This window comes from Sciurus carolinensis, chromosome 13 (assembly GCF_902686445.1).
Source record: "Sciurus carolinensis chromosome 13, mSciCar1.2, whole genome shotgun sequence".
In the NCBI taxonomy this organism is placed as follows: domain Eukaryota; kingdom Metazoa; phylum Chordata; class Mammalia; order Rodentia; family Sciuridae; genus Sciurus; species Sciurus carolinensis.
In genome coordinates this window covers 74,956,192-74,983,932 of record NC_062225.1, presented here as the reverse complement: position 1 = coordinate 74,983,932, position 27,741 = coordinate 74,956,192, and the positions used below count along the sequence as shown (strand labels likewise).

The 27,741-nt window shown below is 49.7% G+C and overlaps 2 protein-coding genes across 4 annotated transcripts in view; one reads left to right on the top strand and one right to left on the bottom strand.

Moving 5' to 3' along the window:
• Positions 1–14,657, top strand: part of Efr3b (EFR3 homolog B) — a 77,300-nt gene extending 62,643 nt beyond the window's left edge. For all 3 annotated transcript variants that reach the window (XM_047522215.1, XM_047522214.1, XM_047522213.1), the window contains exons 12-23: positions 17–68; positions 2,281–2,453; positions 2,944–3,019; positions 3,482–3,643; positions 4,869–5,000; positions 6,404–6,471; positions 7,260–7,387; positions 8,279–8,370; positions 11,012–11,060; positions 11,327–11,433; positions 11,838–11,887; positions 12,341–14,657. In XM_047522215.1, the coding sequence (XP_047378171.1) occupies positions 17–68; positions 2,281–2,453; positions 2,944–3,019; positions 3,482–3,643; positions 4,869–5,000; positions 6,404–6,471; positions 7,260–7,387; positions 8,279–8,370; positions 11,012–11,060; positions 11,327–11,433; positions 11,838–11,887; positions 12,341–12,446 (1,195 nt within the window). In that variant the 3' untranslated portion in view covers positions 12,447–14,657. The remainder of the gene's footprint in view (positions 1–16; positions 69–2,280; positions 2,454–2,943; positions 3,020–3,481; positions 3,644–4,868; positions 5,001–6,403; positions 6,472–7,259; positions 7,388–8,278; positions 8,371–11,011; positions 11,061–11,326; positions 11,434–11,837; positions 11,888–12,340) is intronic.
• A 3,760-nt stretch (positions 14,658–18,417) lies between these two features.
• Pomc (proopiomelanocortin) lies at positions 18,418–21,332 on the bottom strand. The gene is made up of 2 exons (XM_047523030.1): positions 21,201–21,332; positions 18,418–19,228 (listed from the first exon to the last, which is right to left on the bottom strand). The coding sequence occupies exons 1-2, from the start codon at positions 21,330–21,332 to the stop codon at positions 18,584–18,586; spliced, it is 777 nt and encodes a 258-aa protein (XP_047378986.1). The 3' UTR covers positions 18,418–18,583.
• Positions 21,333–27,741: the final 6,409 nt, after the last annotated feature.

The following is a 27,741-nucleotide window of genomic DNA, read 5'->3' as shown; positions in this document are numbered from 1 at the left end:
TGTCTCTGGTCTACAGGGAGAACAGGAATCGACTGACCCAGATTATGCTGCTGAAATCCCTCCTTCAGGTGAGTCTCTCCCATCCCTGTTCCTGCCCTTCCTGCACAGGACACACTCCTTCTAAGGGACCAATAGAAGACCACCACATACAGTCATGCAGGTTTCATACTGTACAAATATGCCCAGCCAAAAGGGTGAGTGAGGGGCTGGAATTTAGCCTGTTTTCCATTCACTAGCCAAGCTGGACCCCGAGATCCAGGTCATCCAGAGCAGGGCAGACTCTTGCTTCTAACTTCTACAAAGGCTCCCTATCAGTCACTGGTAGCCTTATCATTCAAACCTTGTGTCCTGAGATGGCATCTGTTGGTTCCCGCCATTTCCCCTCCCCAGGTCCCATCCTGGATTCTCCTGGCATTCGAAGCCTCTCATTTCAGCCACCATCTTTCCCTTCGCCAGTGTTTCACATACCTCTTCTTTTCGTCCCTGTGGCCATCACTGCAGTCAGACCGTCATTCTGAAACAGTTCACATGACTGACTAGTTAAAATAAGTAGGTTCCCTAGAGGGTGAGCAGGGAGTGAGGTCCTGAACTCTAACAGGCTCCCCAGGTGTGCTGGCGCCCGGCCTGGCCTCAACTCTGAACATCTCACAACTGCATTATTCTCACAGTTGCTCTCACCTCCATCTCTCTTCCACCATCATAAACATAATCATGAGAAGAACTTTCTAGAAATGCTGTTCCCCATGCATTGCCCCATATTTCAGAGTGGACCTCAGTTTCCAATGCACAAACATCCAGACTTCTCAGATGGAAGTTGAAGGTCCCCAGTACCCTTTTCCTCCCTGACTCTCCATCTCACTGTTTAGTGCCTGTCTCTGACCCAGACATGCTGGTCTGGACAGATCCCTGCCTCGCTCCCACTCAAGCCTCCCCTTCCCTCTTTTCCATCCCTCACCCTTCTTGTCACTGCATTTACCATCCTCCTCCTCCTCCTCCTCCTCCTCCTCATCATCATCATCATCATCACTGTGTTTTGCCCTGGCACTGCCCATGTCTCAGCATCTAGTTATCTCCTTGGTCTTCATATTCCCACCACGTCTTTGCTGGGTTTACCCTCATTGATTTGTACCAGCATTTGTTAAGTTGACAGCTTGGCGCACACTCACATGCGTCCCTCGTCAGTGAGCATTGATGTTCACTAGTGATACTCCCAAGTTAGGCTGGATCCTTGGAGGCCTTCTGAATCATCAAAGGCATTGTTTTGCAATATGGGCTTCACCCTAAATATGCTTTGGCACTGTTGAATGCTGTGACATCGTGTATGATGGGTCTGTTTATGCCAACTGACTCTGGTCAAAAGGTCCTCTTCTCAACCCGCTAGAAGAGATGTAACCAGATAAGGTCTGTGAGTGCTCTGTGGTACTGCTGGGTGTGAGTTCTGATTCCTCCACCCAGCTGCAAGTTCTTCCACTGTCCAGTTTCTGAAACTGTCTGTACTCTTTTTTTTTTTCCGTGCAGTACTGGGGATTGAACCCAGGGTGCTCTACCACTGAGCTACATCCCCAGCCCTTTTTATTTTTTATATTTGAGTCTTACTAAGTTGCTGAGGCCAACGTCAAGCTTGCCATCCTCTTGCCTCAGCCTCCCAAGTTACTGTGATTACAGGTGTGCGCCCCCACACCTAGACTCTACTGTTAATGAAGCACTGTGTTCATGGTGGGTGCTGGTCAACTGTGCCCTGACTGACTGGAATGTTAGGTTTTTAGATTTCCTGCTCTTGCTTCTCTCTGGTGCTCATCCTTTGCTTGCTTTTAACACCTAATCTCCCTCACTCACATCTGCTAATCCTCCCACACATCTGCTGAGCTGTGCCAAGTAGGTTATCTACGTGGTTGTTGGAATGTTCAAAGAAGTTGCCTGTGGCTGCCAGTCACAGTGGAACACAAGTGTAATCCCAGCTACTTGGGAGGCTGGGGGAGGAGGTTCACAAGTTCAAGGCCAGTCTGGGGATCTTAGACCCCATTTCAAAATAAAAAATAAAAAGGTATGGGGATGTGGCTAAGTGGTAGATCATCCCTGGGTTCAATCCCCAGTACTGAAAAAAAAAGTTGCCTGTGGTGCCCAGGGATTGGGAGGGTAGGATGGAAGGAAATCTGGCTTGGGAAATGTCTTGGAGGATGGCTGCTTTAGGCCCAGCTTCTCCTATACCTGTACCTTCTCCCTCACTGTACCTGAGAGGGACAGTGTTCCTAAGCATGCCTGCCCTGGGTTGCCTCACAGGTATCCACAGGTTTCCAGTGCAACAACATGATGTCAGCTCTGCCCAGCAACTTCCTTGACCGCCTCCTGTCCACTGCCCTCATGGAGGATGCAGAAATCCGTCTCTTCGTTCTAGAGATTCTCATCAGTTTCATTGATCGTCATGGCAACCGCCACAAGTTCTCTACCATCAGGTGAACTTGGGAGTCTCTCCTTAGTTGATGTGTGTTGGGGCCTGTCTTCTTGGCCAGTAGCCTCACATCCCGGTGGGAGGACAATTCAGATCCTTGTGAGACCTACCAGGAAGTAGATCACTGATATTGACCCTGGGGTCCTGTGAGGGGAGAAGATACCAAAGGACTCTTGTGCCTGGGGGCCGTGGGGGTGAGGATGGAGATCTGGGAGATGAAGAGAAGGTCCTAAAGAGAGCTCTTAGGTGGAAGGAAGAGGATGCGGGTCAGTACAAACTGGAAGAATTGGGGAAAGAAGGGGAAGAAGAGATAATCAGGATCAAAGAGCTAAGAGAAAGGAACAGGGACTTGAGACCTTGGGAGAAAATGGAGATCGGAATTAAACTCAGAGTCAGAGGAACACCAGAAGTCTGCACAGCTCTGGGGGTAAAGCCCAGTGACACCGTGTGAGCTCTGCTAGCCTTACACAAGGGTTCCTTCCATCCCCTCCCAGTACCCTCAGTGACATCTCAGTCCTGAAGCTGAAAGTGGACAAGTGCTCCCGACAGGACACTGTCTTCATGAAGAAGGTAAGCAAGTGGACCTGCGGACCCAACCTTCCAGCCCCTAAGTCACGGCTGATCACTGCCCCCGCCAGCTTGCCTCCCTTTGCACACATGCCTGGTCACATTAACCAGCTGCCTCCTCTGGGTGTCCAGCCACAGTGGTACTCGTTGCAAAGGCCAGGGCCAGCATCCCCACTGGTGAGCCAGTCCAGGGCTATGGCTGTGTTCTGCTCCTGAAGCTGGGTTTGCAGCTTTGGTTGCTGGCGTCACTGGAGTCCCCCATCCCCCACAAACATGCTCTTTCTCATGTGTTCCCTTCAAGGGCCCCTGAGGTCTGCTTTAAAGGCATCCCTGCCTGAGAGTGGAAGTGGGGCATACACAACCCTCTCGCCCCTCTTTAAGTTGGTCTTCATTCCCATTCCCCTTGTCTCTCCTGTCCCCACCCCATGCACTATGGCTGTCCCCTGCCCACACTCCTGTCCCCAGCACTCCCAACAGCTCTACAGGCACATCTACCTGAGCTGCAAGGAGGAGACGAACATACAGAAGCACTACGAGGCCCTCTACGGCCTGCTGGCGCTCATCAGCATTGAGCTGGCCAATGAGGAGGTGGTGGTGGACCTCATCCGCTTGGTGCTGGCTGTTCAGGTGCGGCTTGGTGTGGGCAGGACACACGGGTTAGGATTGTGGGGAGGGGCCCTGACCTGGACAAGTACTGATAAAGAAACTGAGTAGCAGTTGCTTAACAATTGTTTTGGAGCCTGGGAATTTTGTGCTCTTGGTTGGCCATTCTTCCGCGAAGCCCCTAAAGCATGGTATTGTTTGGGGCACCCCAAAGATGGCTTAATTCATGGCAGTGATTCATCCTCAAGTTAAAGGAGACCTAGGGAACAGGGTCATTCAAACACCCCTTATCCCTGAGTATTTCAAGTCTCTCTCAGGGTCTGAGAATCCAAGGAGTCCCAAGAAGATATTCATAAGTCCTGAGTGATCCTGAAAAAAACTTGTTTAGACAAACCTATTTGTCTAAAGAGCCTCTGGTTCTCAGACATAGGTATTCTTCCAAATTGGCATGAATGCTTGTTAAAAATAAATATTCCCCAAACCAGTTTCCCAAGCCTGAAGATCAGTATATTTAACAAACTTTCTTTGCAATTTATAACCCATGTGGAACTGGGTAGGACCTGAGACTTTCAGGGTCTCTCTGAGTGGAAGTGTACTTCCAAGGGAGTCGGGGTGGATCCTTCAGACCTCAAAGGCTGGAGCTTCCAGGTCCTGAAGCTAGATGGGCATCATATTCCTGAATCACAGCAAGCCTGGGAATTCAGTGATGGAGAGTCTTGTTAACAGCTTGGCAGTGCTAAACCCTGCAGTGTTAATCTGCAAGTGGTAAATGCTAAAATTTTCTTAATTCTTTTTTATGCTCACGAAGCAGAATTAGAATTCCTTTGCATCCCAACCCCTTGGTGACTCCCACAACTTTCTCAATTTAACATATGAACCCAGTTTAGAAGCCAATTTCTTTCTCCAAGAATTAACTGTCGTGAAAGAGACAGCATCCTTATGGTGGAACTGATGACGAGATTTTGGACAGTAAAGGTCACTACAGCTGTCACTAGAGTAGGGAGTTGAGGTCATTGCCACCATACTCTGTATTTAAGGACCTCCAGCTCATGGATTGTTCTAGAGATCATCCCCTTCAACTTTAATGAGGATGACTTTTTTTTTAACTAGGGCAGTTATGGGGAAAATGCTGAGAAAGACTGTCAAGAGAAAGGAGCCATCTCTAAAGACTGGGGAGGGGTTGGGTGGGGGAGGCAGACACCAGAGTAGTTGGTAGATAAGAACTCCAGAGGCCTGTCTGTTTCCCCAGGACGTGGCCCAGGTCAATGAGGAGAACTTGCCTGTGTACAACCGCTGTGCACTCTACGCTCTGGGCGCAGCCTACCTGAACCTCATCAGCCAGCTCACGACGGTACCTGCCTTCTGCCAGCACATCCACGAGGTTGGTGTCCTCATGATCCTGAGAGCTCAGGAAGCCCAGCTCAGGGCTTTCCAGAACCAGCTTGGACTTAATCATATTAGTACCATTCTTGGTCTTCGGTAGTGAGGAAAGAGTCAAAGGAAGAACTAATGACAGTGAGAAGTGACAAGATGTGGCGTCTCCTCCTGTCTGATGACAGAGCAGATGGGATCCAGCACAGGGATTGTCCTATACCTGCTTCCTATTCTCTGTCCTCTCCTAACTCATGGAAGCACACACCCCTGAGATCATATGGACAAAAGCTACTTAATAAATTTTTTTCACCATGAAAATTCTCAGATACCAAAAGCAGTGTGAGAACGGTCAGCATCTATTAGGGATCATTCAGAGTAATACTTCAGAAGACTTTCCCATATTTGCTTCAGCTGTTTCCTTTTCTTTACGTCTGCTGAAATGTTTTAAAACAAATTCCAGCTTTCTCTCTCCTTGCAATTTACATAAATCAGTCTGCATGGCTAAAAAACAAAACAAAAAACCACAGTTTGGGCATCTCCCTTGTGACTGCCATGTTAATCACATACCTAATTAAGTTTTCAAAAAAAAATCCACTGATATTATCTAATATACAGACTACAGTCAAATGCTCTCTGTGTTACACAAAGATCTTTTAAAATATGCTAGAATGTTTATAGGTAGAATGATATGATGTCCGAAATAACTTTAAAATACATTAGCAAAAGGAAATTAAACAGAACTCCAAATCTCAGCTATCCTGGGCCAGCTGAGCATGGGAAGGGGTGCCATGACACTGGATCAGAGACCACCCCAAGGGAGTTGGACCCTCCTGGCCTCTGGGCCAATGAGAGAGTGCAAGAAGGTCAGTGCCCAGTTGTCCTCTCCACTGGAGGTCATGGACCATTGCCAGCCCACCTGCATGCCCACCATCCCCCAACTACTCACCATCTTAGTAATTTTCACCTTTCTTACCAAAAAGTTCCAAAAGATGCTGAGGAAAACTCAAGATGTCTCTGTCCATCAGGATTGTTCGCAGTACCCAGGTCTGGGACGTGGTGCAACCTGTGTCCCCCTTTTTTGTGTTTTAAGTAGATAGCACAGGAGTAGGACCCAGGAGCAAGGCACTGCAGTTCCTTAGCAGTGCCCTGCACTTGGAGGGCACGTGATACTCCTGTGTGGTTGTGGTTGATGGCAATAGCTTAAGTAGGCCCCTCAGGCTTTAAAGGCAACTCTGCAGGTTACTGGGGATCCTGGTTTCTCTTGAGAAGCCCATCTGCAGAGTTCCCTGCGAGGAGGTGCCGAGAGGGGGTGGGCATCAAGACTGAGACCAGGACAGCAGCAACTTCTGTTGCCCGTTCTGAGCTCCTTTGCCCTGTTGCTCTCATCATTTGACTCCTCCCAAATTCCAGGTGATCGAGACCAGGAAGAAGGAAGCTCCATACATGCTCCCTGAGGATGTGTTCGTGGAGAGGCCCAGGTGAGGAACACCCCTGGGACATGGGCGAGGATTTCCCATGCAGCTGAGTAGGGACATGGGCAGCCTGAGGCCAAAAGAGGCTGCACATCAGGAGGCTTGGACTTCTGGGGAATCCAGGGCAGAAAGTGGACCCTGCCTGTGACCTGGAAGTCCTGGGCAGTTGGATCCTATCACATTACAGTGGTCCATACCCCAAGCAGGCAATGGTGGCAGGCTGCTGTGTTATGCTACAGAGGACTTGATGTGACCTCTGGGAGTTTTGACCAAACCGATGGGAAAAGTGTCCTGCAGGAGTCATTCCTGACAGCACTCTGCCATCAATCCAAGTGACATTCAGAGACCACAGACTGTGCTGAGGATCATTATAGTTTCAGCATCAGACAAACTCAAGGGAAAGATACTTTGAAAAAAACAAGGTGTCCAACAAGAGGACATAGTTTTACAAACTACAGTCCGTCCATGCAGTGAGCAAGTGGTAAATAATGACAATGACGATTTGGAAGAACATTTAATGGGAAAAATTCACTACACAATACGTGAATAAAACATTTCAGAACAATGTGTTGGGAAAGGAGACATTCATGTGGGGGCAGGAATCTATGTAACTGAAGGATCCTGCACAAACGTAAATAGTAGTTATCTCTGGAATTGGGACTGTGGGTGTTTTTCTCTTTTGTTCTGTGTCATTATACATAACAAACATGTTACCTTTAGTACAAGGAATTTGTTGGGGAGTCACTCTGGTTACCCTGAGTTCTACCTTGCCTCTCCCCTCCTTCATCATCCAGGCTGTCTCAAAATCTTGATGGCGTGGTCATCGAGTTCCTCTTCCGCCAGAGCAAAATCAGTGAAGTCCTGGGGGGCAGTGGCTACAATTCAGACAGGCTCTGCCTGCCCTACATCCCTCAGTTGACAGGTATGAGCTGTGTGCAGTGTGACTCTCAACCTTGCCTCTGCTTTTTCTTGGCCATGTAAGGACCTGAGTGTAAGGGACTTGTGAGCTCTTTGATTACCTTTGGTGACATCCAGCTTGCATAGCACCAGCTGCCAACAGCACCTTGCAGCTGTCATCTGTAGGGTAAACAGAATCACTCTTGTTGCACAAGAGTCAAAAGACACAACAGAATTTCCCTGCCTTTCCTTTTCAGTAGAGGAGTCTAGGAAGCAACTGGCCCATGTATTAGCCTGGCCTGTGGATGTGAGTCCAGCTATTGTCCTGGAAAGAGCACGCACAGGTTATGGAACCAGAGACCAATTTCCATGCAACTTCCTGACTTAAAAATCTTAGACAAGGGGTTGGGGATATACCTCAATTGGTAGAGCGCTTGCCTTGTATGCACAAGGCCCTGGGTTGAATCACCAGCACCACCAAATTAAAAAAAAAAAAAATCTTAGACAAGTCTCCAGGCATTGCTGAGCTTTGGTTTCCTTGCCTGTGAAATGCCTCAGAGAGGATCAGTGGGAGAAGTCTGTGAGATAGTGACGGCAGATGCACTTAGCACACCCTCCAGATGACAGCTGCAGGTGCTGTTGGCAGCTGGTGCTAGGCAAGCTGTATATGTCTTCCCGTCATAGCCGCATCTTAGTTTTCATCAGTGCCTGCAAAATCTTAACCCAGTGCAGCAAACAGACCATCCTGAGATTGGCGGGGAAGGCTGTCAGCTATTGGAGGCTTCTGTAACCTCCAGGTGGAGCTTAAGTGTGAGCCACAGAGGACTGTGGACCAAGCAAAGGCTGATGGGACCAGGGTCTCAATCCTGGCCCTCCAAGGGCTGGAAACTCCAACTTGAGGACTTTTCTTTTCCAGATGAGGATCGCTTATCCAAGAGAAAGAGCATCGGAGAGACCATTTCCCTACAGGTGGAAGTGGAATCAAGGAACAGTCCAGAGAAGGAGGAGGTGAGTGCCCTCGTTACTGGCCTGGGGAAGCTTCTGGACACCCTGCACCAGCTCCGCTGAATGGCACGACACGCTGAAGCTTAAATGGAATTTATTTTCTCAGTGAATTCATTTTCTTACCATCTGAAAAACTTATCAGTGCCCCCCACTCCCATGAGAGTGTCACAGAAAGCGCTCTGGTCACCATTCCCTACTCACGATAGGGGCGTGTGGGCTCCATGTTGGAAGTGAGAGGCTCAGCAAAGAGACGAGGGTGAACATAGCTTTCATAGTGTGTCTTCCAGATATACTAGTCGTTTTTAAGACTTATTTTTAAAGCAGTTTTAAGTTCAAAGCAAGTGTAAGACATACAGCAAATGAAAGAGCATACAGACATATCCCATATACTTACAGCTTTCTGGGCTAGAACTTGCATTCTTTCTTACTAAAATTATTTAAAAGGCCCCCAACACTAGCATAGCACTTAAATTTGACAATTTTTTCTTGAGAGGGAATCTCTAGGTCAGATTTTTAAATCCAATTATAATTCCATCTAGAAACAAGTTTTAGCCCAATTCCAAATTAAGGCCATTTTCAAAACTCAACAATTTTCAGAAAGTTTTAAGCTTTCCACAAATACATAACCTTCCAACCTCCACACCAGAGGGGTGCCTGCCTTACAGGTGATTACCCTACACTGACACATCATCACCAGCCAAGATCCATGGTTTACATTAGGGTTCCCTTTGGTGGTGTCCATTCTGTGGGTTTGCCGTGTGCCTACCGTTTCAGTATCCTACAGGCACTAATATCCTTTTCGTAATCCCCAAGATCAGCCTCCCTCTAACCATGCCCTCAACTACTGAGCAGACCTCCAGTTCAGGGCTTTCAAAACTTGTCTGGAACCTTCCCAGGGAAGGCAGCAAGCTCTGAATTGGGCCAATTTGACAACAAAATTGAGGAGGTAGGGTCCTCAGGTGGTCCTCTGAGCCCTTCCTGCTGTAAGACTGGGAACCTCCAGGGCTTCAGCCCCAGGGTTGGTTGGCTGCTGTCTCCCACTGTGGAAATGATTCTCCCTTTCCAAGAGTCAAAGACCCTCAAGGAATTAATGAGTTAAGTGGGGCAGAAGGAGGAGGAGAAATGGTTACCTGGCTCCACAGCCACCTTACCAGTTGCCTTTTGAGGAGGCTGATGAATCTAGGCTAGTTTGGTCAAATCCCAGTACTGGTGCTTGGCATTTGGAGACATTTTTAATCTGGGCTGGTGCTACCATGTCATTTGATCCCACCCACTGTCCCTAGCGTACCTCCACACCACCCCAGCCTGGTAAGACAGCTCTCAGTCCCCCCTGCTGTACACCATGGGTTTGCTAGTGCAGAAGGCCACGCGGGACTCACCCTTCCTCTCCACGCCCGCGTGCCTTAGCACCTGTGAGCTACCTGTTCTTCAGTGCTCATCTCCAGTTCCATTTCTTCCATTTACTCCTCTCTACCCATTCTTGCCCAGTGAGTTTCTTTTTCTCTGACCGCACCTAGCGCCCTGCACATGAGTATCTGACACTGGACCGTGCTGACCATGCATTCGTGGATGTGCAAAGGATGAATCCTCAGAGCGAATTGCAGTTCAGCATGTAATTCCAATGCTGGAAGTTTCTCTGGTTTCTATTGAGAGACCCACTTAGAGCCCTGCATGTGATTGGCACTCATTTAATATTTGTTGAATAGCTTTGTCCCATAGCCACACTTCCGTCCTTTCCACTCCAACAAGCATTTACTGGATGCCAAATACATTTTTTAAAAAAAAATATGCAGCTCAATGAATTTTCGCAAAGTAAATGCACCCATGTCATCACACCCAGATCAGGGAATAGAATGCGATCATTGTCCAAGGGCCCTGCCCCCTCTCTCTGCCATCCCTTCCCCTTGCCTGACTTGGTCACTTCTTGAACTTCGTGTCAATGATATAATTTTCTTCCGTGTCTGATTCTTTCACATACTTGTGTTTAAGTGATGGAACATAAGGAAGTCACAGGTCTTGCCTCAAGCGGTTCATAGTCTGGTGGGGCATTTCTGAAACTCAGTCCAAGCTCCTTCACTGTTTTCTGCACCTGACCTAAGACCACACATCCTTGGAGTTCCCTTCTTTGGGTTTTATTTTTCATAGACTCTGCAGAAGGCTAAAGTCCGATGACCCCATGTCCTTGAACCAGCCTCTGTAGTGAAGGCCCACCAATATTAAAATTCTGCTCATTTCAATAGATAATTTAGTATTATTAAATCTTCAAAAATGTCATTCAGTTTTTAAAACTGACATTTGAGACTATGCTTGCCAACTGTCTCCTCTTTATTCCAATAGTTTCTGTTATTCTCTAAAGATTTTTTTTTAAATTGCATGGTATTTTCCTCCCCCGGAACTTGATGGGACAGGCTTGGGCGAGAGGCCCCGGGCAGAGAGCCTTTTAGATGAGGAATTAGTTTCCCCGCCCTCTCTTGCTCTCCTCCATGACCACTCAGGGAGCCTCAGAGACCCTGGAGAATGGGCGGGGGGGTGGGTATCCCCTAGAACATTCTTCTAAGAAGCAAAGGGGCTGCCAGATAGCCAAGAGGCCAGGGCGCCCTTTTTCTCTCCACTTTTCTGAGCATCTCGGTTCCCTCTCCTTTAGCGAGTGCCGGCCGAGGAGATTACCTATGAGACCCTGAAGAAGGCCATAGGTAAGTTAGGGGCCCTAGCAACTGTGGTTAGAGGGGAGGGTGGGGCTGGCTTCCCCAGCTGAGTCCCTCTCTGCTGTGACTCAGCACTGCCCTGAAGGCAGAGGCTGCTGCCCACTCGCCAGCAGTCAGCGGGCAGAGCTCGAGCAGCAATCATGGCCAGCACCCGGCACCCAGGAGTCCACACCCTGCACCCTGTCCACCTCCTCAAGCCCTTCTGCTTCCTCAGCGGTGGGGAGGACTGGCACTAACCCTGCTCTCTGTGGCAGTGGACAGTGTAGCAGTGGAGGAACAGGAGCGTGAGCGGCGGCGACAGGTGGTGGAGAAATTCCAGAAGGCGCCCTTCGAGGAGATTGCAGCCCACTGTGGGGCTCGGGTAAGCCTGGCATCACATGCCTCAAGGGCTAGGGGTCAAGGCCCAGGTTCTGGACAAATGTGAGTGAAGAAAGGAGCTGCCACTAACTGCGACTCTCCTGTCATGCCCAGCAGTCCCTACTACCCTACTTTGGGGGCGGGCAATGACCTTGAACTCAAGAACTGCCTGCCAAAGGCCTCCCTGCTATTCCTGGACATCTGTCCTGCCCTTAGCCAGCCTTTGACAGTGGCTCTCCCCACTCTGAATCTGTAGTCAGGGCCCAACAGGCAATTCACACCTGATTGTCCTCCTTTGGCTGTGCTTCCCAGCCTCTCCAGGATGTCCTCAAGACGGGTGGGTGGGCTGTGAGTCACCTGGGAGGGGCCTGGGAGCCCCCAGCTCACTCCCCCTCTGTTTGTGCCCAGGCATCACTGCTGCAGAGCAAACTCAACCAGATCTTTGAAATCACCATTCGGTAAGTGGCACTTCTGGGCAGGGGACCCCTACCCTGTGCCCTCAGCATCAGGGCCCTCATCCTGAGTTCTCGTAACACTTGACCTTCAGTCTTTCCACAAACCACAACCTCTATTCCCAGGGCTGGAGTCAGCCACCAACTCTCCCTAGACAAGGAAACTGAGATCAGAAAGGGAAAGAAGCTGGCTGAGGGAGGCCTGGAAGGACCAGGAATCCCTGTGTCCCAGGCTGGTATTTAATTTCTAAAGCAGTGGTAGGTATCACTGTAGAGTCTTCCAGGGACTTGACTAAGCTCTAGACTCTGGAACAACTTGAAAACCTGGGGCCCCAGGAAGTGACAAATTCTCTGGTCCCTGGGCAAAAAGAAACCCAAATCAGCTGCTATGTTTAGCTGCCCAGGAATAGGACTCCAGAATTCCCACTTCACGATTTTCTCCTTCCTGTGTTCCCTCAGGCCCCCTCCGAGCCCATCAGGAACCATCACTGCAGCCTACGGCCAGCCACAAAACCATTCCATCCCTGTCTATGAGATGAAGTTTCCCGATCTGTGCGTATACTGAATTCCAAGAGATGGAGCCCCTCAGAGGAACAGGGTCTGAGGGAGGGGCTCACCTTCACACCCACCCCTACCTTGCAGAAATGTAGCTGGGATCTCCAAGAAACAGTCACCTTGGATGGCGACCGGCTAAGCAAAGGTGGCGCCTCTGGGCCTTCTCTGGTCCTTTATGGCCCTCCTGCCTCTGCCTTGTCTTCCCTGAGGGAGACCCAGCCACCTGCCCCTCTGGGGCCAATAAGCATCTCACCTGCACCTTTTTTCTTCTCTTTTGTGTCAGCCAGGGACAGAGAATCATGGGGGTGTCTGCAGAGAGAAGCGGAAAGGTCGGGAAAGTTCCATCTGTGTTGCGGGGGCAGGGGTAAAGGGCTTCTACTGGGGCTGTGTCTATGGGAGCACATCTCATCTCCTGAGGAGAGAAGTAGGTGGAGACTTGGTTGGTCCAAAGAGGCCACCTACAGTTGGCACTGGGAGGAACCAAGGAATGCTCCCCTTGTAAAGTGACAGTGTCAGAGGTGGAAGATGGTGGCAGTTATCCCGAGCAGCCTTCTTCCTCCTCTACTCAAGTCCTGAGTGTGCTGCATGCTCTTGTCCACCCTTCAGCTGTCTGTGTTTCTTTCTACTGTTAATGAACATGGAGCCCTTCCAGGGTGAAGACACCCTAGGGGCAGCAAAGGTAGAGGGAAGGGCAGGCAGGCCTGGCGATAGCAGGGCTGGTTCTCCCAGACTGGGCAGCAGGGCGCTAACAAGGACCTGCCTTCTGTCTTGGACAGACAAGCAGGGCAAGTCCTGCCCCTGTGTAGCATCTTCTCACCTCCTTCTTTTCCTCGGAGGGGGCTTGTGCTGGCCCTCCCATGGTTCTCTCTTCTGGATGTTTCTCTGAGTTAGTCACATTCTCTCTTTGATATCTTTCTTCCAAGGATCCCAAGACATTTCCGCAGCCTGTGGGTTGAGGGAAGGCAGAACAAGGTAGTCTGATTCTTAATGACTCAAAAAAGGGAAGGAAGTGCAGGGGCCAGAGGCCTGCCCTGCTGCCTTCCCTGGAAGAGGCTCGCAGCCTGGGCCTGGGAAGGAGTGATGGGGAATGGGACAAGTGGCACTTTGGGACTCAAGAATGTCCAAAATCAACCTTTGGGATATTCCGTTTGAGCATATTGGGATCTGGCATCTAACACTGGAATGGTTTCTTCACTCTCTACATGAAGTCGGGGACATTGAGGCCAACTGACCTTGCCTGTGTCCTGGGGAGAAATGGTAGAGACCCCGTTGGGCTCTGGGACTCATTTTCCCCAAGGTTTGCCTGCCTGTCCTTGTGTGGCGTGCATGTTCAGAGCCAGGCAGGGCGTAAAGGAGGTCACTTGCTGCTTTCTCTCCTGTCTGTGCTTCCCTGTCCCTCCTCCAGGTACCTTTATGCCTCCTGGAGAGCTCCTGGCAGATTCTCACCTGGGTCTCCTCCACGGCAGCACCCCATGGTCCAAAATAGCCCTTTCCTTTTATTGCAGTCAAACTTCCCAGTGGCTCTTCAGAGCTGATACAATTCACAGTAAGGTGCGAATGGTCAAATAATCCCTCCCTGGGGAATTTGCTTTTTTAAAGAGAGGAAGGGAGAATCAATTTATTGGGCTAAAGGAATCACTGTTTAGGGTATAATTTTAGGCAGTGTGGCATGGGGTCAGAAGGGAGCTGTTTCTGCTGAGGGGAGAGCAGGGTGCCCTCAGATCACACCCCTGTGCGTGGCCCTGTGTAGATACACAGTGAGAACCTGCTCATTAGGACAGAAGGGTACTTATTCCAAAATTGGGAGAAACTTAGCACAGGCAGTTCCCCATTGTGTGAGCAGTAAACGTTGTGATGGGGGCTGCTGGACCCGCATCCCTGTAGTCTCCACACTGTGGATGCAGCTTTTCCCCATGGCCACCACCCCTATGCTGTGGGCACGTGGCTTCTGCATGGCCTGCATGATCTCAGGCCCAGGGGGTGAGGCTTCTGTTACCCCATGGCTTTTTGATTCAGTTCTGTGACTTTTGGCTTATGATCAACCCAACTTTGCAAGCATGAACTTAGATTACTCTTTAATATCTCTTTATTAAGAAACCAAGTTTAAAATAACTTTAAATAAACTTAAAAGTTTAACTTTAACATAAAAAAAAAAAACCTTTGGAAGAAACATTAAAGAAAACCTAAACCTTGAGCCACAAACATGTCTTTCCCCACCAGCTCTTCCCATCTTTTAGACCCTCTGTTTCTTTCTTTCCTCTCATGCAACACTAGGGTCCACCCCATGGCAGTTTCTCCTGAGCAATTTCTCCTGGTTCTGAGACTTGGGAGTCATTTCCCTGGAGTTTCTTTCTAGAACCAGTTTTGGAACCAGAGACCTGCAGGTCTGCTTAGATGTCTCTGTCCCTCACCCACCTCTGGAGAACAGGAAAAGCAAAAAGGCACAGGGTTTCCATTCTGAAGAGACACCTCTGCTGTCCCATCTTCATTGAGCCAAGGCAGGTTTTTCTTTACACCATGGCTGCTTAGCAAAGATGTGCTCTTTTTGGAGAGCTGGCCTTTTCTCGTGTGTCTCCTCTCAGTTTCAGTTTATACTCAGTGGAATATTAGTTTGCCTGCTGATATGGAATAGAATCTGGATCCTGGCCAAGTATGCCTTAGAATCAGAGAGTTCAAGGTGAATGCTAACTTAGACAAAAATTTAATGAATGCAGAAGTGTCCATCACTGCATGACAAGGCCTGGGAAAGAGGCAAAGCAGAGCTGGGCAGGGTCTAGGGGGAGGAACCTGGTGCCTTGGCTTAGTGTGCTGGCACCTGCCTTTCAGGCCCTCTGGCGTCTGGCAGCGCTATCTCATGCCCCTTTTGCTATCCTCTCTCATTTGAGCTTGAATCAAGAGAAAGCAGCAAACTCATTCAATTCAGCTGCCCCAAATGCTGCTGAGAACTCTAGCTTTGTAGCCAAGGGATAACATGGTTGTCATCTGCTGGTAGAAATTAATAGGCATGAACGTATTTGAGATTTGGAAGTTCTGTTATTTTGGTTGAGTCATAAAAGCACAAGTCGCAGATGAGCAGAAATCACGTGTGTATTCCTAGGGCACCTTCTGTTTTCCTTGCCCTGGGATCTCCGTGCCCTGGGCCTGTTCCCGTTTTCCTCTCTGAAGTCTAGAAATAAGTGGTTTCTTAACTCCTAACTGGCCTCCTCAATAGAGAAGGAACCTAAGCAGGTCAGGAGAAGAACCAGAAAAGTCCTCAGATACTCCCCTCTGTTCAGTGCTCCACCCATGCACAAATCAAGTGGATGAGCAGGAAAAGTAGGGCCTGGGCCAACAAATGTACTCAAAGGAACCCAGTGTCACACGTGCTGCTCTTTGCCCGGATGTTCTGGGTCCCACAGGACATGTTCTAAACTGGAGTAGGAGTCAGAACAGTCTTAAGCTTCCTTTAATTGGCAGACCTCTAAGCTTGGGGGCCCTGGTTCATGAGGTCTTCCAGCTGCCATTCTGCTGTCCCCAGGCCTTCCAACCTGGTTACGAAAAGTGCTGTTGAGAAGTAAGACTACTTTTCCCAGTTCCTCCTCATGGCCAGAAAATGGCAACTGGGCAGTTTAGTGCTGTTTAAAGGTGTGCAGGGAGGCTGTCTCATCAGGACAGGCCATGCTTGCTTCCTGTGTCCCTGAGCCCAGGCAGGCTGGTCATTCTGAAACAAGACATTGCTTACATCTGGGGAGAATACTCAGGGCCTCTTCATTCCATTGGCCCTAAAAATCTTCTGGTTACTGTGCCCTTAACCCCAAACTCGATGTAGGTCTGAAGACTGCAGAAGGAGGTTCATGGTAGGCTTTGTCCTGAAGACTGGCTAGCTGCAGAAGTGGTAAGAAGGAGCCACCAGGCAGTGGGAAGGGCTTTGTGGCCAGCAGGCAGTTTTCTGTGCTCTCCTTGGCCACCAACCTGATAGTCCAGGGCTTCTTTCCTCCAGGGGACCACAGGGTTGCCCAAGCCTACCATCTTGCCCTTTCTTGCTATTCCTCTATGACTGTGGATTCAGGCATGTGGAGCACAGAGTTGTAAGTCCACAAATGCTGCAGCCTGTACATTGTAATATTTGTGTCCATTTAGACCTTCACCACCTGGCTGAGTGTGTGTGCCCATGTGTGCATGTGTGTAATGTAGTTCTTAGTTGATAATATATGTATATAACAGCTGACATATTTATATGTGAGTGCAGAATTAGTGCCTGTGGCAGTTTTCTGTATTTTAAATTTGTTGAATCAAATTAGTTTTATTTTAGGGAAAGGAGAAAAGGGGGATGAGGGGGAGCATAGGAAGGATTCTTAGCAAAATCATTCTTTAGGATTATTAGTTGCCATTTCCCAATGAACCTTCATGATGCCCTTTTTCAAATAAATGTTAATGTTGTCACTACCTGGCTGTCTGTTTGATTTCTTTAAGGAAAATGGTTTTATGGGAATAAAAACAGAATCTGCAAATACCAACTATGTACCACTGACATTTAGGCACACCCCCCACACATGCTGACCCTTATTTTGCCTGTCTCAGCAGGAAGGAGGTAGGGGAAAGGATGCTACCAAAATGGAAACCTGAGGCCAGGATTCCCACATAGACACATCCTCAGTCATTCATTCAATCTAGTTCAGGTCATTCTTCAATCTAGTTCATTTCTTATAACCCTCATTGAAGGAGACCTTTTCTTAATCTAATTTTCTAACTCTCCTCATAGCAGGGCTTCCCAGGGGCAGTTCCCATTTTCTTCCATTGTGGACTTCCAGAGCATCAACCATGGGGGTTTTTGTGTAAGTGTTTCCCAGCTGGCTTTGATGTATACTGTCCACTGGTGTGCCAAATGCAAGTGACAGGTATGCATGCAGCTTTGTAGTTACCTGTGAATCTCTTGGGAATTGTAAATGTGTGGCTGCAAACCTGTGGCCCCAGCATTGTGAGAATGCCACAGGGAGATTGAAAAGAACATAACACACAACATCTGCCCTGAAGAGCTGAAGTTTCCCTGAGAGGAAAGAACAAGACATGCAGACAGCAAGTAACTTGCCATTCTAGCCAGAGAGCATCCCCTCCAGTATGGGGGGAATTGGCTGCAGAAACCCTGGAAATGAGGAGTAGCTGGAAGAGATCAGATTGCCCAGCAGAACTGGACTTGAGCCTGGGTTCGTGTTGAAAAAAAGGCAGCATTGAAAATGGAGGTCCGGATGCAGTGGCACATGCCTGTAATCCCAGCAGCTATGGAGGGAGGAAGATTGTGAGTTCAAAGCCAGTCTCAGCAAAAGTGAGGTGATAAGCAACTCAGTGAGACCCTGTCTCTAAATAAAATACAAAATAGGGCTGTGGGTCTGGCTCAGTGGTCAAGTGCCCCCAAGTTCAATACCCAGTACCAAAAAAAAAAAAAAAAAGGGATGAAAGAAAATATGGGTGGGGGGATGGGAAGCAGGGTCCAAGTAGTGAAGAAAGATGCCAGAGGAACAAGGAGAAGACTAGAAGGCATGAGGAAGAGCTGAATTTTGAAGTTGCCTAAGGGACTTGCCCAAGGTCACACAAGTAGCAAAGGGCACAAGTCGCACCCAATTCCAGAAAGGCATGACCACAGCTTCCCACTTGACAGTCCAGAGAGCCCTCCCATTGATGAGTGGGCCTCACCAGGTTTCTGCCTGGCTCCCTAAGTCCCCATGATCACTCTTGTAGGAATTCTGACTTTTTGGCTCATCTTCACTTAATGCAGGAGGGTGAAAAATGTAGCCATCCTCGGAACACTGGATGGAAAGCCACCCTGAATCATCCAAACTATTTGGTCCCCAGAAGACCCATGGGTCGAGGACGTACATTGTCTTTTCATTTTACCTCCAATTAATGAAATAGTCTACCACTTGGTCACACGGAAACCACTGTTTCTCTTCCAGTATATGCTTCTTTGTATTTTAGTTCTATTCACACCAAGTCAGAGACGGCTATGAAATTTGAAAGGCTTTATTTCCTAACTACAGACATCTTTAAGGGGCTGAATGCCTGCCATCGCCACCGCCCGGGGAGAAGCTCGCCCAGGCTGCGAAGTGGCAGGAGGGCAGGCGAGCCCAGGGGGCCTCAGGGTGGGCTTCCCTCCTGGGCCCCGCTGCGCCCTCACTGGCCCTTCTTGTGGGCGTTCTTGATGATGGCGTTCTTGAACAGCGTCACCAGGGGCGTCTGGCTCTTCTCCGAGGTCATGAAGCCGCCATAGCGCTTGTCCTTGGGCGGGCTGCCCCAGCGGAAGTGCTCCATGCGATAGGGCCCGTCGTCCTTCTTGTCGGCCGCCGCCGCCTCGGCTGCGGGCACCAGGCCGTAGTCCAGGTCGGCGAGGGCTGCCTCGGGCTGCCGGCCGGCCAGCTCCCTCTTGAACTCGAGCGGGAAGGACTCGGCCGACTCGTCCTCCGCGCCGTTGGGGTACACCTTCACTGGGCGCCGCTTCTTGCCCACCGGCTTGCCCCAGCGGAAGTGCTCCATGGAGTAGGAGCGCTTGCCCTCGCGCGGGCCCGGCTCGGCGCCATCGTCGCGGAACTCCGGGCCGCCGGCGGGCAGCACCACGCCAACCTCGCCCGCCGCGACCTCCTCCTCGCGCTTCTGCCCCGCGCCGCCGCCGCTGCTGCCGTTCCGGCGGCCGAACCGGTCCCAGCGGAAGTGGCCCATGACGTACTTCCGGGGGTTCTCGGTCAGCGGCTGCTCGTCGCCGTTGCCGGGGAACACGGGCGTCTCCGCCGAGAGATCGGGCTCGCAGGCCCGGATGCACTCCTGAGGGAGAGCGCGAGCGCGTGAGGGGAGCGCGGGCCCTGCTGCCGCCGCCCTCGGGGATGGGGCGGGACAGCGCGCCATGTTTCGCCTCGAGGCCGCCTGCCCAGCGCGTGGGCCGCGAGCCCTCCCGGCACTCGGGACATCTTCTCAGACTCACCCCACAGCCCTCCCGGCACTCGGGGACATCCTCATCCCGCTTGCGGCCCTTTGGTCCTCTTGCATACTTGCAACTATAGCAAACACCCCAATTCACCCCGTCCTACAGAGGGAAGGAGGAACCCACCATGCGCGCCCCGTGTTGCACTACCCCGTGGTTCACGTCCCTGTCCTCTCCAGTCTTTCGTACCATTATACCCCTGATATCTAGGAATTGCTGCAAAAAAGGCAGATGGGTGGTAACCGGTGGCACCTAATGAGTATTGAGTAAATAGATGTTGTTCAGTTCAAGACCAGGAGGGGCATGGGGCTGAAATTTGGGGATCTCTCCAAGTGGTAGAAGTCTGATTTTCAACAATGCCTTATTCTTACCCCTGTGGGCTGCAAATCAACTTTTTGCCCCACCCCAACCCTATCCCTGCCCTGTGTCTCAAAACTTTTCTGCACCCACTTGGTCTTTTTCTTTGATTCTTTTGAGTCTTCTTAACTCCTCTGGCCATACCTTCTCCCCGACCTGTAGTCTTTGGAACATAATGGTTCATTTTCCTGTCACCTCATTCTGAGTGAAAGGAGGGATGGAAAGTCAGGGTTATTTCCATGCACATGTCACAAGCTGGTGTCTCTGCTCCCTATCTTTAGAGGATTCAATTGTACATATTTGCTGAGGGAAATGACCCATAGACTGCAGCCTGGAGTTTTCTAGCTACTTGGAAACTGCAGAGTAGAAAATAGAAGGATTCCAACCACTCTGTGAAGTTGAGAATTTTCTACTCGAGGGATTTAGAATTATAACACTACAGAATGTAAAGAGCAGACAATAAGAAGGACCTAATTTAAACTCCATTCCCCTGAGCATATAACGGAAGGCTCAGAGAGATGGAAGGAACTGGTCACCAGCCCCCCAACACACACACACTCGTTGGTGACAGAAGTGGGACTAGAACCCATGGACTCTGACGGTCCAGTGCTCCCACTCTGGTGAGTTCTCAACAGGAGAGGCCATGTAGTGGTGTCTTGGGCCTCTCTGAACTAAAAATCACAGAATACCCCAAGCTCTTGTTTCTGCCTTGTAGATGAAACCTGCTTCGTGTCTGAGGAAATCTCTTCCTTCGCTGTAGCTCAGCTTCCCACTGACAAGAAGCATAGGATGTAGTAATGGAACTTCCACCCTCACTTGGCAGGTGCTAGATGTGTGTGTATGAGCATGCGTGCACACACACACCACTGTGGTGACCTGGAGGAAGCTCCTTTCTGGCACAACATCCTTTACATTTCTGGAAAGACTGCAGAGGAACTTGGCAGATGAGTTCTCCAGAATCATAAGATCTTCGGCACCAGTTACCGAAATAAAGGTACTTTGGTTTTTCCTTCTCCCTCTACAGATGTTTTGTGGAAATACCTAGCTGGCTTTGTTACTGGTAGTAGATAAGAGGAAAAGAAATATGGAGTAAAAATGATGAGGATATTTTATAAGGAATAATTTGAGAGCCAAAAGATTGAAGATATAGGGTCAGCTGAGAGAGCAATTATTATAACACTATCTCTGAATAGGTTAAATGGTCTGAGCTCTCCACAGAAAACAGGGCAAGGAGTAAGGTAAATCAAGCAGAAATTGTGGTCCTGATCCCCCTCCCTGAATCTGCTTCCTCCTCCGTTGGCCCAATCCTGACTTCACAGCAAAGTTCTGCTCCTGCCCTGGGTCGAATCACCCCAATCAATGGAAGTGAGATTTCCTCTTCCCCACGTCCCTTTCTTTTGAGTTGTCCCAGCCCCAGTCCCATCTGATGCCCAGCGGTGGCATCCAAGGCCCACATACCAGCAGGTTGCTTTCCGTGGTGAGGTCCTGACACTGGCTGCTCTCCAGACACCAGCCACGCACTTCCATGGAGGCCTGAAGCATCAAGACCAGCAGCAGGGCCCCCGAGCGGCTATAGCACGATCTCGGCATCTCCCAGGTGGCCAGCTGAGCTCTGCAGAGGCAAACAAGATTGGAGGGACCCCTGCAAGGAGTAGAACAATGTTGGCCACTTACCAGGAAGGACTGCGAGCCAAAATTAACAACACTCGCTTGTGGAGTCCAAGGCTTTTTGAGGACAGGAGCAGTGCTGAGAAGAAGGGAGATGTGCAAGGTGGAGCGGTGACAGGGAGCGGGAGGAGGACCTGGGAGACTGCGGGCAGTTTCATTTCCTCTTAAAACCTGACCCCTAAAGAGGTTAGGGCTGCAAGGTGTTTTGGAAATCACCTGGTCCAACCCCTCACTTGAAGGAGGGGGAAATTAAGGCTCAAGAGAGACAAGATGAGGATAAGTTCTCCTGGTTCCAGCACAGAGCTTGCTTATTTCACTCCCTGCATGAAGCCAGATTTCTACCACTCTAAATACAGTGGCTAGGAATAACACGAGAAAGATAAAGGACTCCAAAATTCCTGCCCAGGACGATCATTTCCCCTCCTCCTCCACCAGGATCCTCGTTTCTCTGAAATTCTGCTTCCAATGAATATTAGGTTTGCATAAAGACAAAATTCCTGAACCATTTGGTCAAGACCTTAGGCAATCCAACTGATGTCCTTTATACAAGTCACTCAGGTGATCACCATTTCCCAGACAGATTTTGTTTAAAAGTCAATTCTCTTGAAACTGACTCATCTTTTGAACACATTCCACATCAGGCCTCTTGTTCATCTGGGTCTCTCAGATGTGGTCTGAAGTAGCTGGACATGAAAAGGATGTAGATGACGAGGAGAAAAAGGACAGACAGATTGGAAGGGAGATACCTCCAGTGTGAACAGCCACTAAAGGTACTTCTTGAGAGTCCAGGGAGTACCTTTGGCCCATCTGGGGTCAAGAGGTCATGATGCAGCACAGATGGGAGCACCCACAGTGCCTTTGGCCCCCGGTGCCAAGCCCTTTCCCTGTCACCACTAGCTCTCATGCTGCCACATTCCCCCTCACCCAGGTGGGCCCTGAAGCTACCCCACGCTCTGTAATCAGCTCACCACCCACTCTGCAATCATTCAGAGTTTCAGAAGAGCTTCCCCACCAACTGTTAGGAAGAAATCTAATTAGATGAGAAAAGTAATTCACATTAAGGTGTGGATGACTAAGTGTCTTGTCACTTCTAATGAATATTTGCATTTTAAAATAAGTTACCTAAAAGAAATCTCTCATTTGGAACGTCATGGGCCAAGACTTTTTCAGAGAGGAGGCGTTGGAAGTGCAAGTCCTCTTGGCCTTGTCTACTTCAGGAAACCACTTCCTTCTCTGTGCCCCATTCCCCAAGAGCTGGGCTTTCTCTGGGATGGCGGCAGAATGGTTGCCAGACTCAGGCTGAGCATTTTCAGAATGGCCATTAGATGGCGCTGGCAGCCAGTGAGTTGGGTCTGCAGTACCTCTGCCATAGGGAGCAACTGGGAAGCACTGGTCAAATTTGCTGTCCCCTCCTGATTAGAGATAAGCTACTCCTGTTACAGCCTGCTAATGCTTCTAGTTCAAGCAGGCAGTCTGAATTCGGTGGACAAGACAGTTAGCTCAAAGTGCTGAGATCACACAACACATTTGGGTCAGAAGTATAGCCAGATGTTACAGGAGAAGCAGAAAAATGGTAGTATAAAATAACATATGAGGGTTGTGGCTCAGTGGTAGAGCTCTTGCCTAGCATGTGTGGGGCACTGGGTTTCATTCTCAGCACCACATATAAATAAATGAATAAAATGAAGGTCTATAAACATCTTAAAAAATTGTTTTAAATAACATATTAGCAGAAAAAATGAAATCATACAAGTCTGACAGTCCCCTCAACCATATTTCAGTTCTCCTCAAAGTTGGCCATTGTAGCTTGGCTTCTAACTTCTAATGGCCAACCTCATGATTTCAGACCTTGCTGAAAAGTCCCTAGAGAGCATTGCCTCTCCTTCTGCCCCATTGACTGTACAGCATATCATGGTGGTATTCACACTCCCTCCCTCTCAGAGCTTCTATTTGTAAAAGCGACTTGTTGTGATTTTGCTTAGTTCATGTTCCATCTTTGTCCAATGAACAAATGTCATCATCTTTGTACCATTTTTTAAAAGCAACAGAGTGGTGGGGAGATATCAAATGTCTTGCTTTTTGAAGTAGGGGAGTGTAATAATCCAAAAATTGAAAGCTCTGGAAAAATAGACACAATTTGTTAATCTTGACATTAACTTTATAATAGAATTAATGGTGGGGGACTCTCTGAACTAACCAACATTATGTTTGTGGCTGTAAAACTGCACACTGGCCATGCCTTTCAAAAAAGATGAGAGAAGCAGAGGGAGCATTGCACCATAACGCGCACATGACAAGTCCTATTGCAAGTGCCAAAGGAATATTAAGTCCTTAAGTTAGCTGTAACTTTTACATATTTTATAAAATGAAAAAAAAAAAAAAAACCCACATTTTTATTTTCCTTAGCTCCTTCCAGTCATTCTGTGAAAACTCCCCCAGTCACGTTTATACATGAAGAATTTGGGGGATCCAAATGCTCAGCGGACAGTTCCTCGGTTGGAAACGCCCCTTGCCTGAGCCTCAGTGCGCTGCCGACTGCAGCAATGTGGGATCTACAGGATGAACGGTTCACTCCGCCATCCCGCTGAGGACATTCGCAACTAGACAGGGTGTTTCAGGACCTTGGACAGTTCCCATCCCCGCCACCGGTTTTTAACCCCATCAGGGTCTTGGAGATGGAGGGACTCAACTGCCTTGTCTTGTTTTTGATACCAGAAGCATGTAGTTATCACAACGCCACCACCTCGGCGTCAAGGTGGGCAGGGAAATGAGGATTCTGAAATGCAAATTTCTCTCCTGCCCCATTTCCAACATTAATTTGCGCTAGACCATATGGCATTTTACCCTAAAGAAGTGACACTTTCAGAAAACCGGGAAGAGGAGGAACGCAAGGCGGGGGTCGGGGGAGCCCTCCCTGGATGTCCCCAAGGGTGGTCAGAGTCTCACGGGGTCCTAGCAGCCCACTGCCCCCCTTTTTCCCACTCAGGAACCCTGGACAGCTGCGATCCCCGGTGGACCCGAGGCCACCGGCTCCCTGGAGGCACTGCCCGCGGCGTCGCAGCCCTTCACCCACCGTCGGGACGCTGGCCTTGCTGTTCTGCGGCAGCCGGTGGCTTCTCTCCTCAGTCAGCTCAGAAAGTTTGCACCGAGCTCAGGACCGCTGCGCCCAGTCCTCCTTCGGGGCCAGCAGAGAATATCCCGAGGCCGAGGACAAGGGGGTTCAGGGTGGGAGTGGGGTTTGGGGCCGCTGCACGCTTACCTGTCGCGGGGAGGCTGCTTTGTGGGAGGATGCTCGGTGGCCTCTCGGTCACGTCTTTCCCCCTCTTTCTCCTCCGTCACCGCTGCTAGGTCCCTGTCGCTCTCCTCGGTCCTTAAATACTTGCAGGGCTCGCCCGGTGGGCGCTGGACGTGAGCCTCCGCGCTCCTGCAGCGCAACCAGCAACTCCCGGCCCTGCGAAGCAGGGCGGGGGCGGGAGGGGGGCTTCCAGGAGGGGCTGAGCGCAAGGGCAGGCGTGCCCGGAAAGCCCGGAGGCTGGCATTAGCACCATCCTGCTGAAGGACACACCTGGCGGCCTGTGGTCAGGAAGAACGTAATTAAGGACGGTGTAGGGTCTCAGCTTAGGACAGGCAGAGACTTAGCATCCCGGTGCGGGGCAGGCCTAGGTCGCAAAGTGCCTGCTAAGGCTGCGTCGGCCTCATTGGCGAAAGGAGGTAAATATCACCCCCGAGGAAGTGCGTCTGCTCTGCCTGAGATTTCCCCAATTTTCGGAAAGTGTGGTGGAGAATCAGTTTCTCTATTCCACTTAGGGGACAGGGAAGGAGCAGAGAGGGCGAGGCTCTGGCCAAGGACAGATTGCCTCTTGGGGATGTGGAAGTGAGTTGCACTTAGCCCAGGACAGGCTTTCTGTGCCCCAGCTCCAAGGAAAGGGTCCTGATGATCTTAGGCCCCTAAAGGGAAGGAGGTGGCAATCTGTGAAGAGCAGCTGAAGTACCTTCCCTCTGGCCTCTGAGCCCTCCCTGAGCCATGAGCTGGCAGAGTGGTCTGGGGAGTTTCAGTCGGCCTTTGACATCTGGCCTACCCCTGAAGTTCTGTCTTGAGTTTAGGCTCATAAATCAGGCCAAGGAGAAGAAAACAGCACTCACCACTGCAGTGGAAGAGAGCCTACCTGTACCTGGATAAAGAAACAAAACCAGGTGTTGTGGAGTATGTCTGTGATCCCAGCTCCTTCAGGCAGGAGGACTGCAAGGTGGAGGCCGGCCAGGTGGAGGCCGGCCTCAGAACTAAGCAAGACCCATCTCAAAATAAAAAATAAAAAGGACTGGGGGTGTAGCTCAGTGGCAGAGCACCCCTGGGTTCAAACCCCAGTACCACACCAACAAAATAGAAAAAAGGAAACAGGAGGAGGAGGAAGAAGAATCAGATGGCGAGGAGCAGCAGTGTGAGGCAGGAAGAATTGGATGACCCAGCTTCGGATCCAGGTGCTTATTTAATCTGGGAACTGCAGGAACATCCTTTATTCCCAGTTAGATTCTTTGGGGACTTCAAGATTCCTTGGTAATTCACCTTTTCTGGTTGGTGACATTGATTTTACATTCAGAAATCTTTTCCTTTTGAATCACAAGAGAAAACCAAGCTCCTTCATATTAAGTGAACTGCTTTAGCCCCAGGTCTGGCTTCTTTCCAGGGTCATCCCCCACCCTCCATCTTGCATGCAGGCACCTCAGCCATCCCCAGTATTAACCTTTCCATCAGCATTCCTTTCTCAGGCTTCCATTTGTCCAAGCTGTGTCCCCAACTAGGGAAACACTACTGGGAAACTCGGACTCCCTTAGCTACCCACCATCACCTGTTCTTTTAAGTCCTCTTTGGCCACCCCCTTCCAGGGGCAGGAGACATGGCCTTCTCTTCCCTACAGAGCTCACACCTGTACTCACAGCCTGCACTGCTCAGGCTGATTGACCTCTGCCTTCTATCCGCCCTACCCTTACCATCACCAGGCTTGGGAGCTCTTTCCATCAGGTGATTACTGTCTATTTTTCTTCATTTTTCGTTTTATAATTTTAAGAGGTGGCTGGTGGTAGTACAACAGTCAGACCAGGAAAAGTTCAAACTGGTCTAGTTTCAGTCCTGCTCGGTCAGCTGGGTTCCTAATCACAGACAGAAGAACCCACTTCGGCCCCAGTGAGCTGAAAGGTCATTGAATCACATTAGGAATCACCCAGCAGGTTGGGGAAACAGGATCCAAAGTTGGGCAGGGACAAAGGATGGCTGGAACCATGACCAAAATCAGGCTGCTGAACTGTGTGGAGAAAGAAGACCAGGAACAAGACACAGGCAGCAGTGTCACCCCTACAGGCATTGAACGTAGATGTCACTACTATCCCCAGGGTGGGACTTGCTGCTCTTCAGCTGATGCCAAAGGGACAGGGTCACCACTGCCCTTTCGCTCTCACTTCCCCAGCTCCTCTCTGAAAGCCTAGAACACGTGTCCCTGGCTGTCAGAACGCTAGTACGACGTTCCCCCATGCTATGGTTTGGATGTGAGGTGTCCCCCAAAAGCTCATGGGTGAGACAATGCAAGAAGGTTTGGAGGAGACATGATTGGGTTATAACATTAACCCAAGCGGTGAATTAATCCCTGGTGGTAACTGGAGGCAGGTGGGGTGTGGCTGGAGGAAGTGGCTCATTGGGGGCGTGGCTATGGGTATACATTTTGTATCTGGAGAGTGGAGTCTCTTTCTCTGCTTGGCTCCACCACACTCTTCAGCCATGATAGTCTGCCTCTCCTCGAGCTCTGAGGAATGGAGCCGGCCTTCTGTGGACTAAGACCTCTGAAACTGTGAGCCCTCAAATAAACTTTTCCTCTCCTACAATTTTGTTTTGGTTGGGTCACAGCAACAAAAAAGCTGACAAGGGGCTGGGGAGATAGCTCAGTCGGTAGAGTGCTTGCCTTCCAAGCACAAGGCCCTGGGTTCGATCCCCAGCACCCAAAAAAAAAAAAAAAAAAAGCTGACGAAAAACACCCTTTTAATCTAGTAATGTGTGGATGGTTGTATTGTTGCTATTTCAGTGTTAAACCTACTGTGCACTCTAGGGTTAAGCCCAATTTGATTATAATGTGTTAACCTTTATAGCACTGGATTCAATTTGCTAGTGTTTTATTTAAGAACTTTGCATCGACATTCATGAGATTGGCCTGTAATTTTCCTTTCTTGTGGAATTTCTGTCAGATTTTGGCATCAAAATTATGCTGTCCTTGTGAGCCATGGCGGCTCTAGCCTGTAATCTCAGTGATTCAGGAGGCTGAGGCAGGAGGATTACAAGTTCCAG

What these genes read in the sequence shown, in the direction of transcription:
- Pomc (XM_047523030.1), bottom strand. Translation starts at nt 21,332, where the DNA reads ATGCCGAGATCGTGCTATAGCCGCTCGGGGGCCCTGCTGCTGGTCTTG. An exon ending in CCACGGAAAGCAACCTGCTG is followed by an intron (nt 19,229 to 21,200) that starts GTATGTGGGCCT and finishes GCTCTCCCTCAG; the next exon opens with GAGTGCATCCGGGCCTGCGA.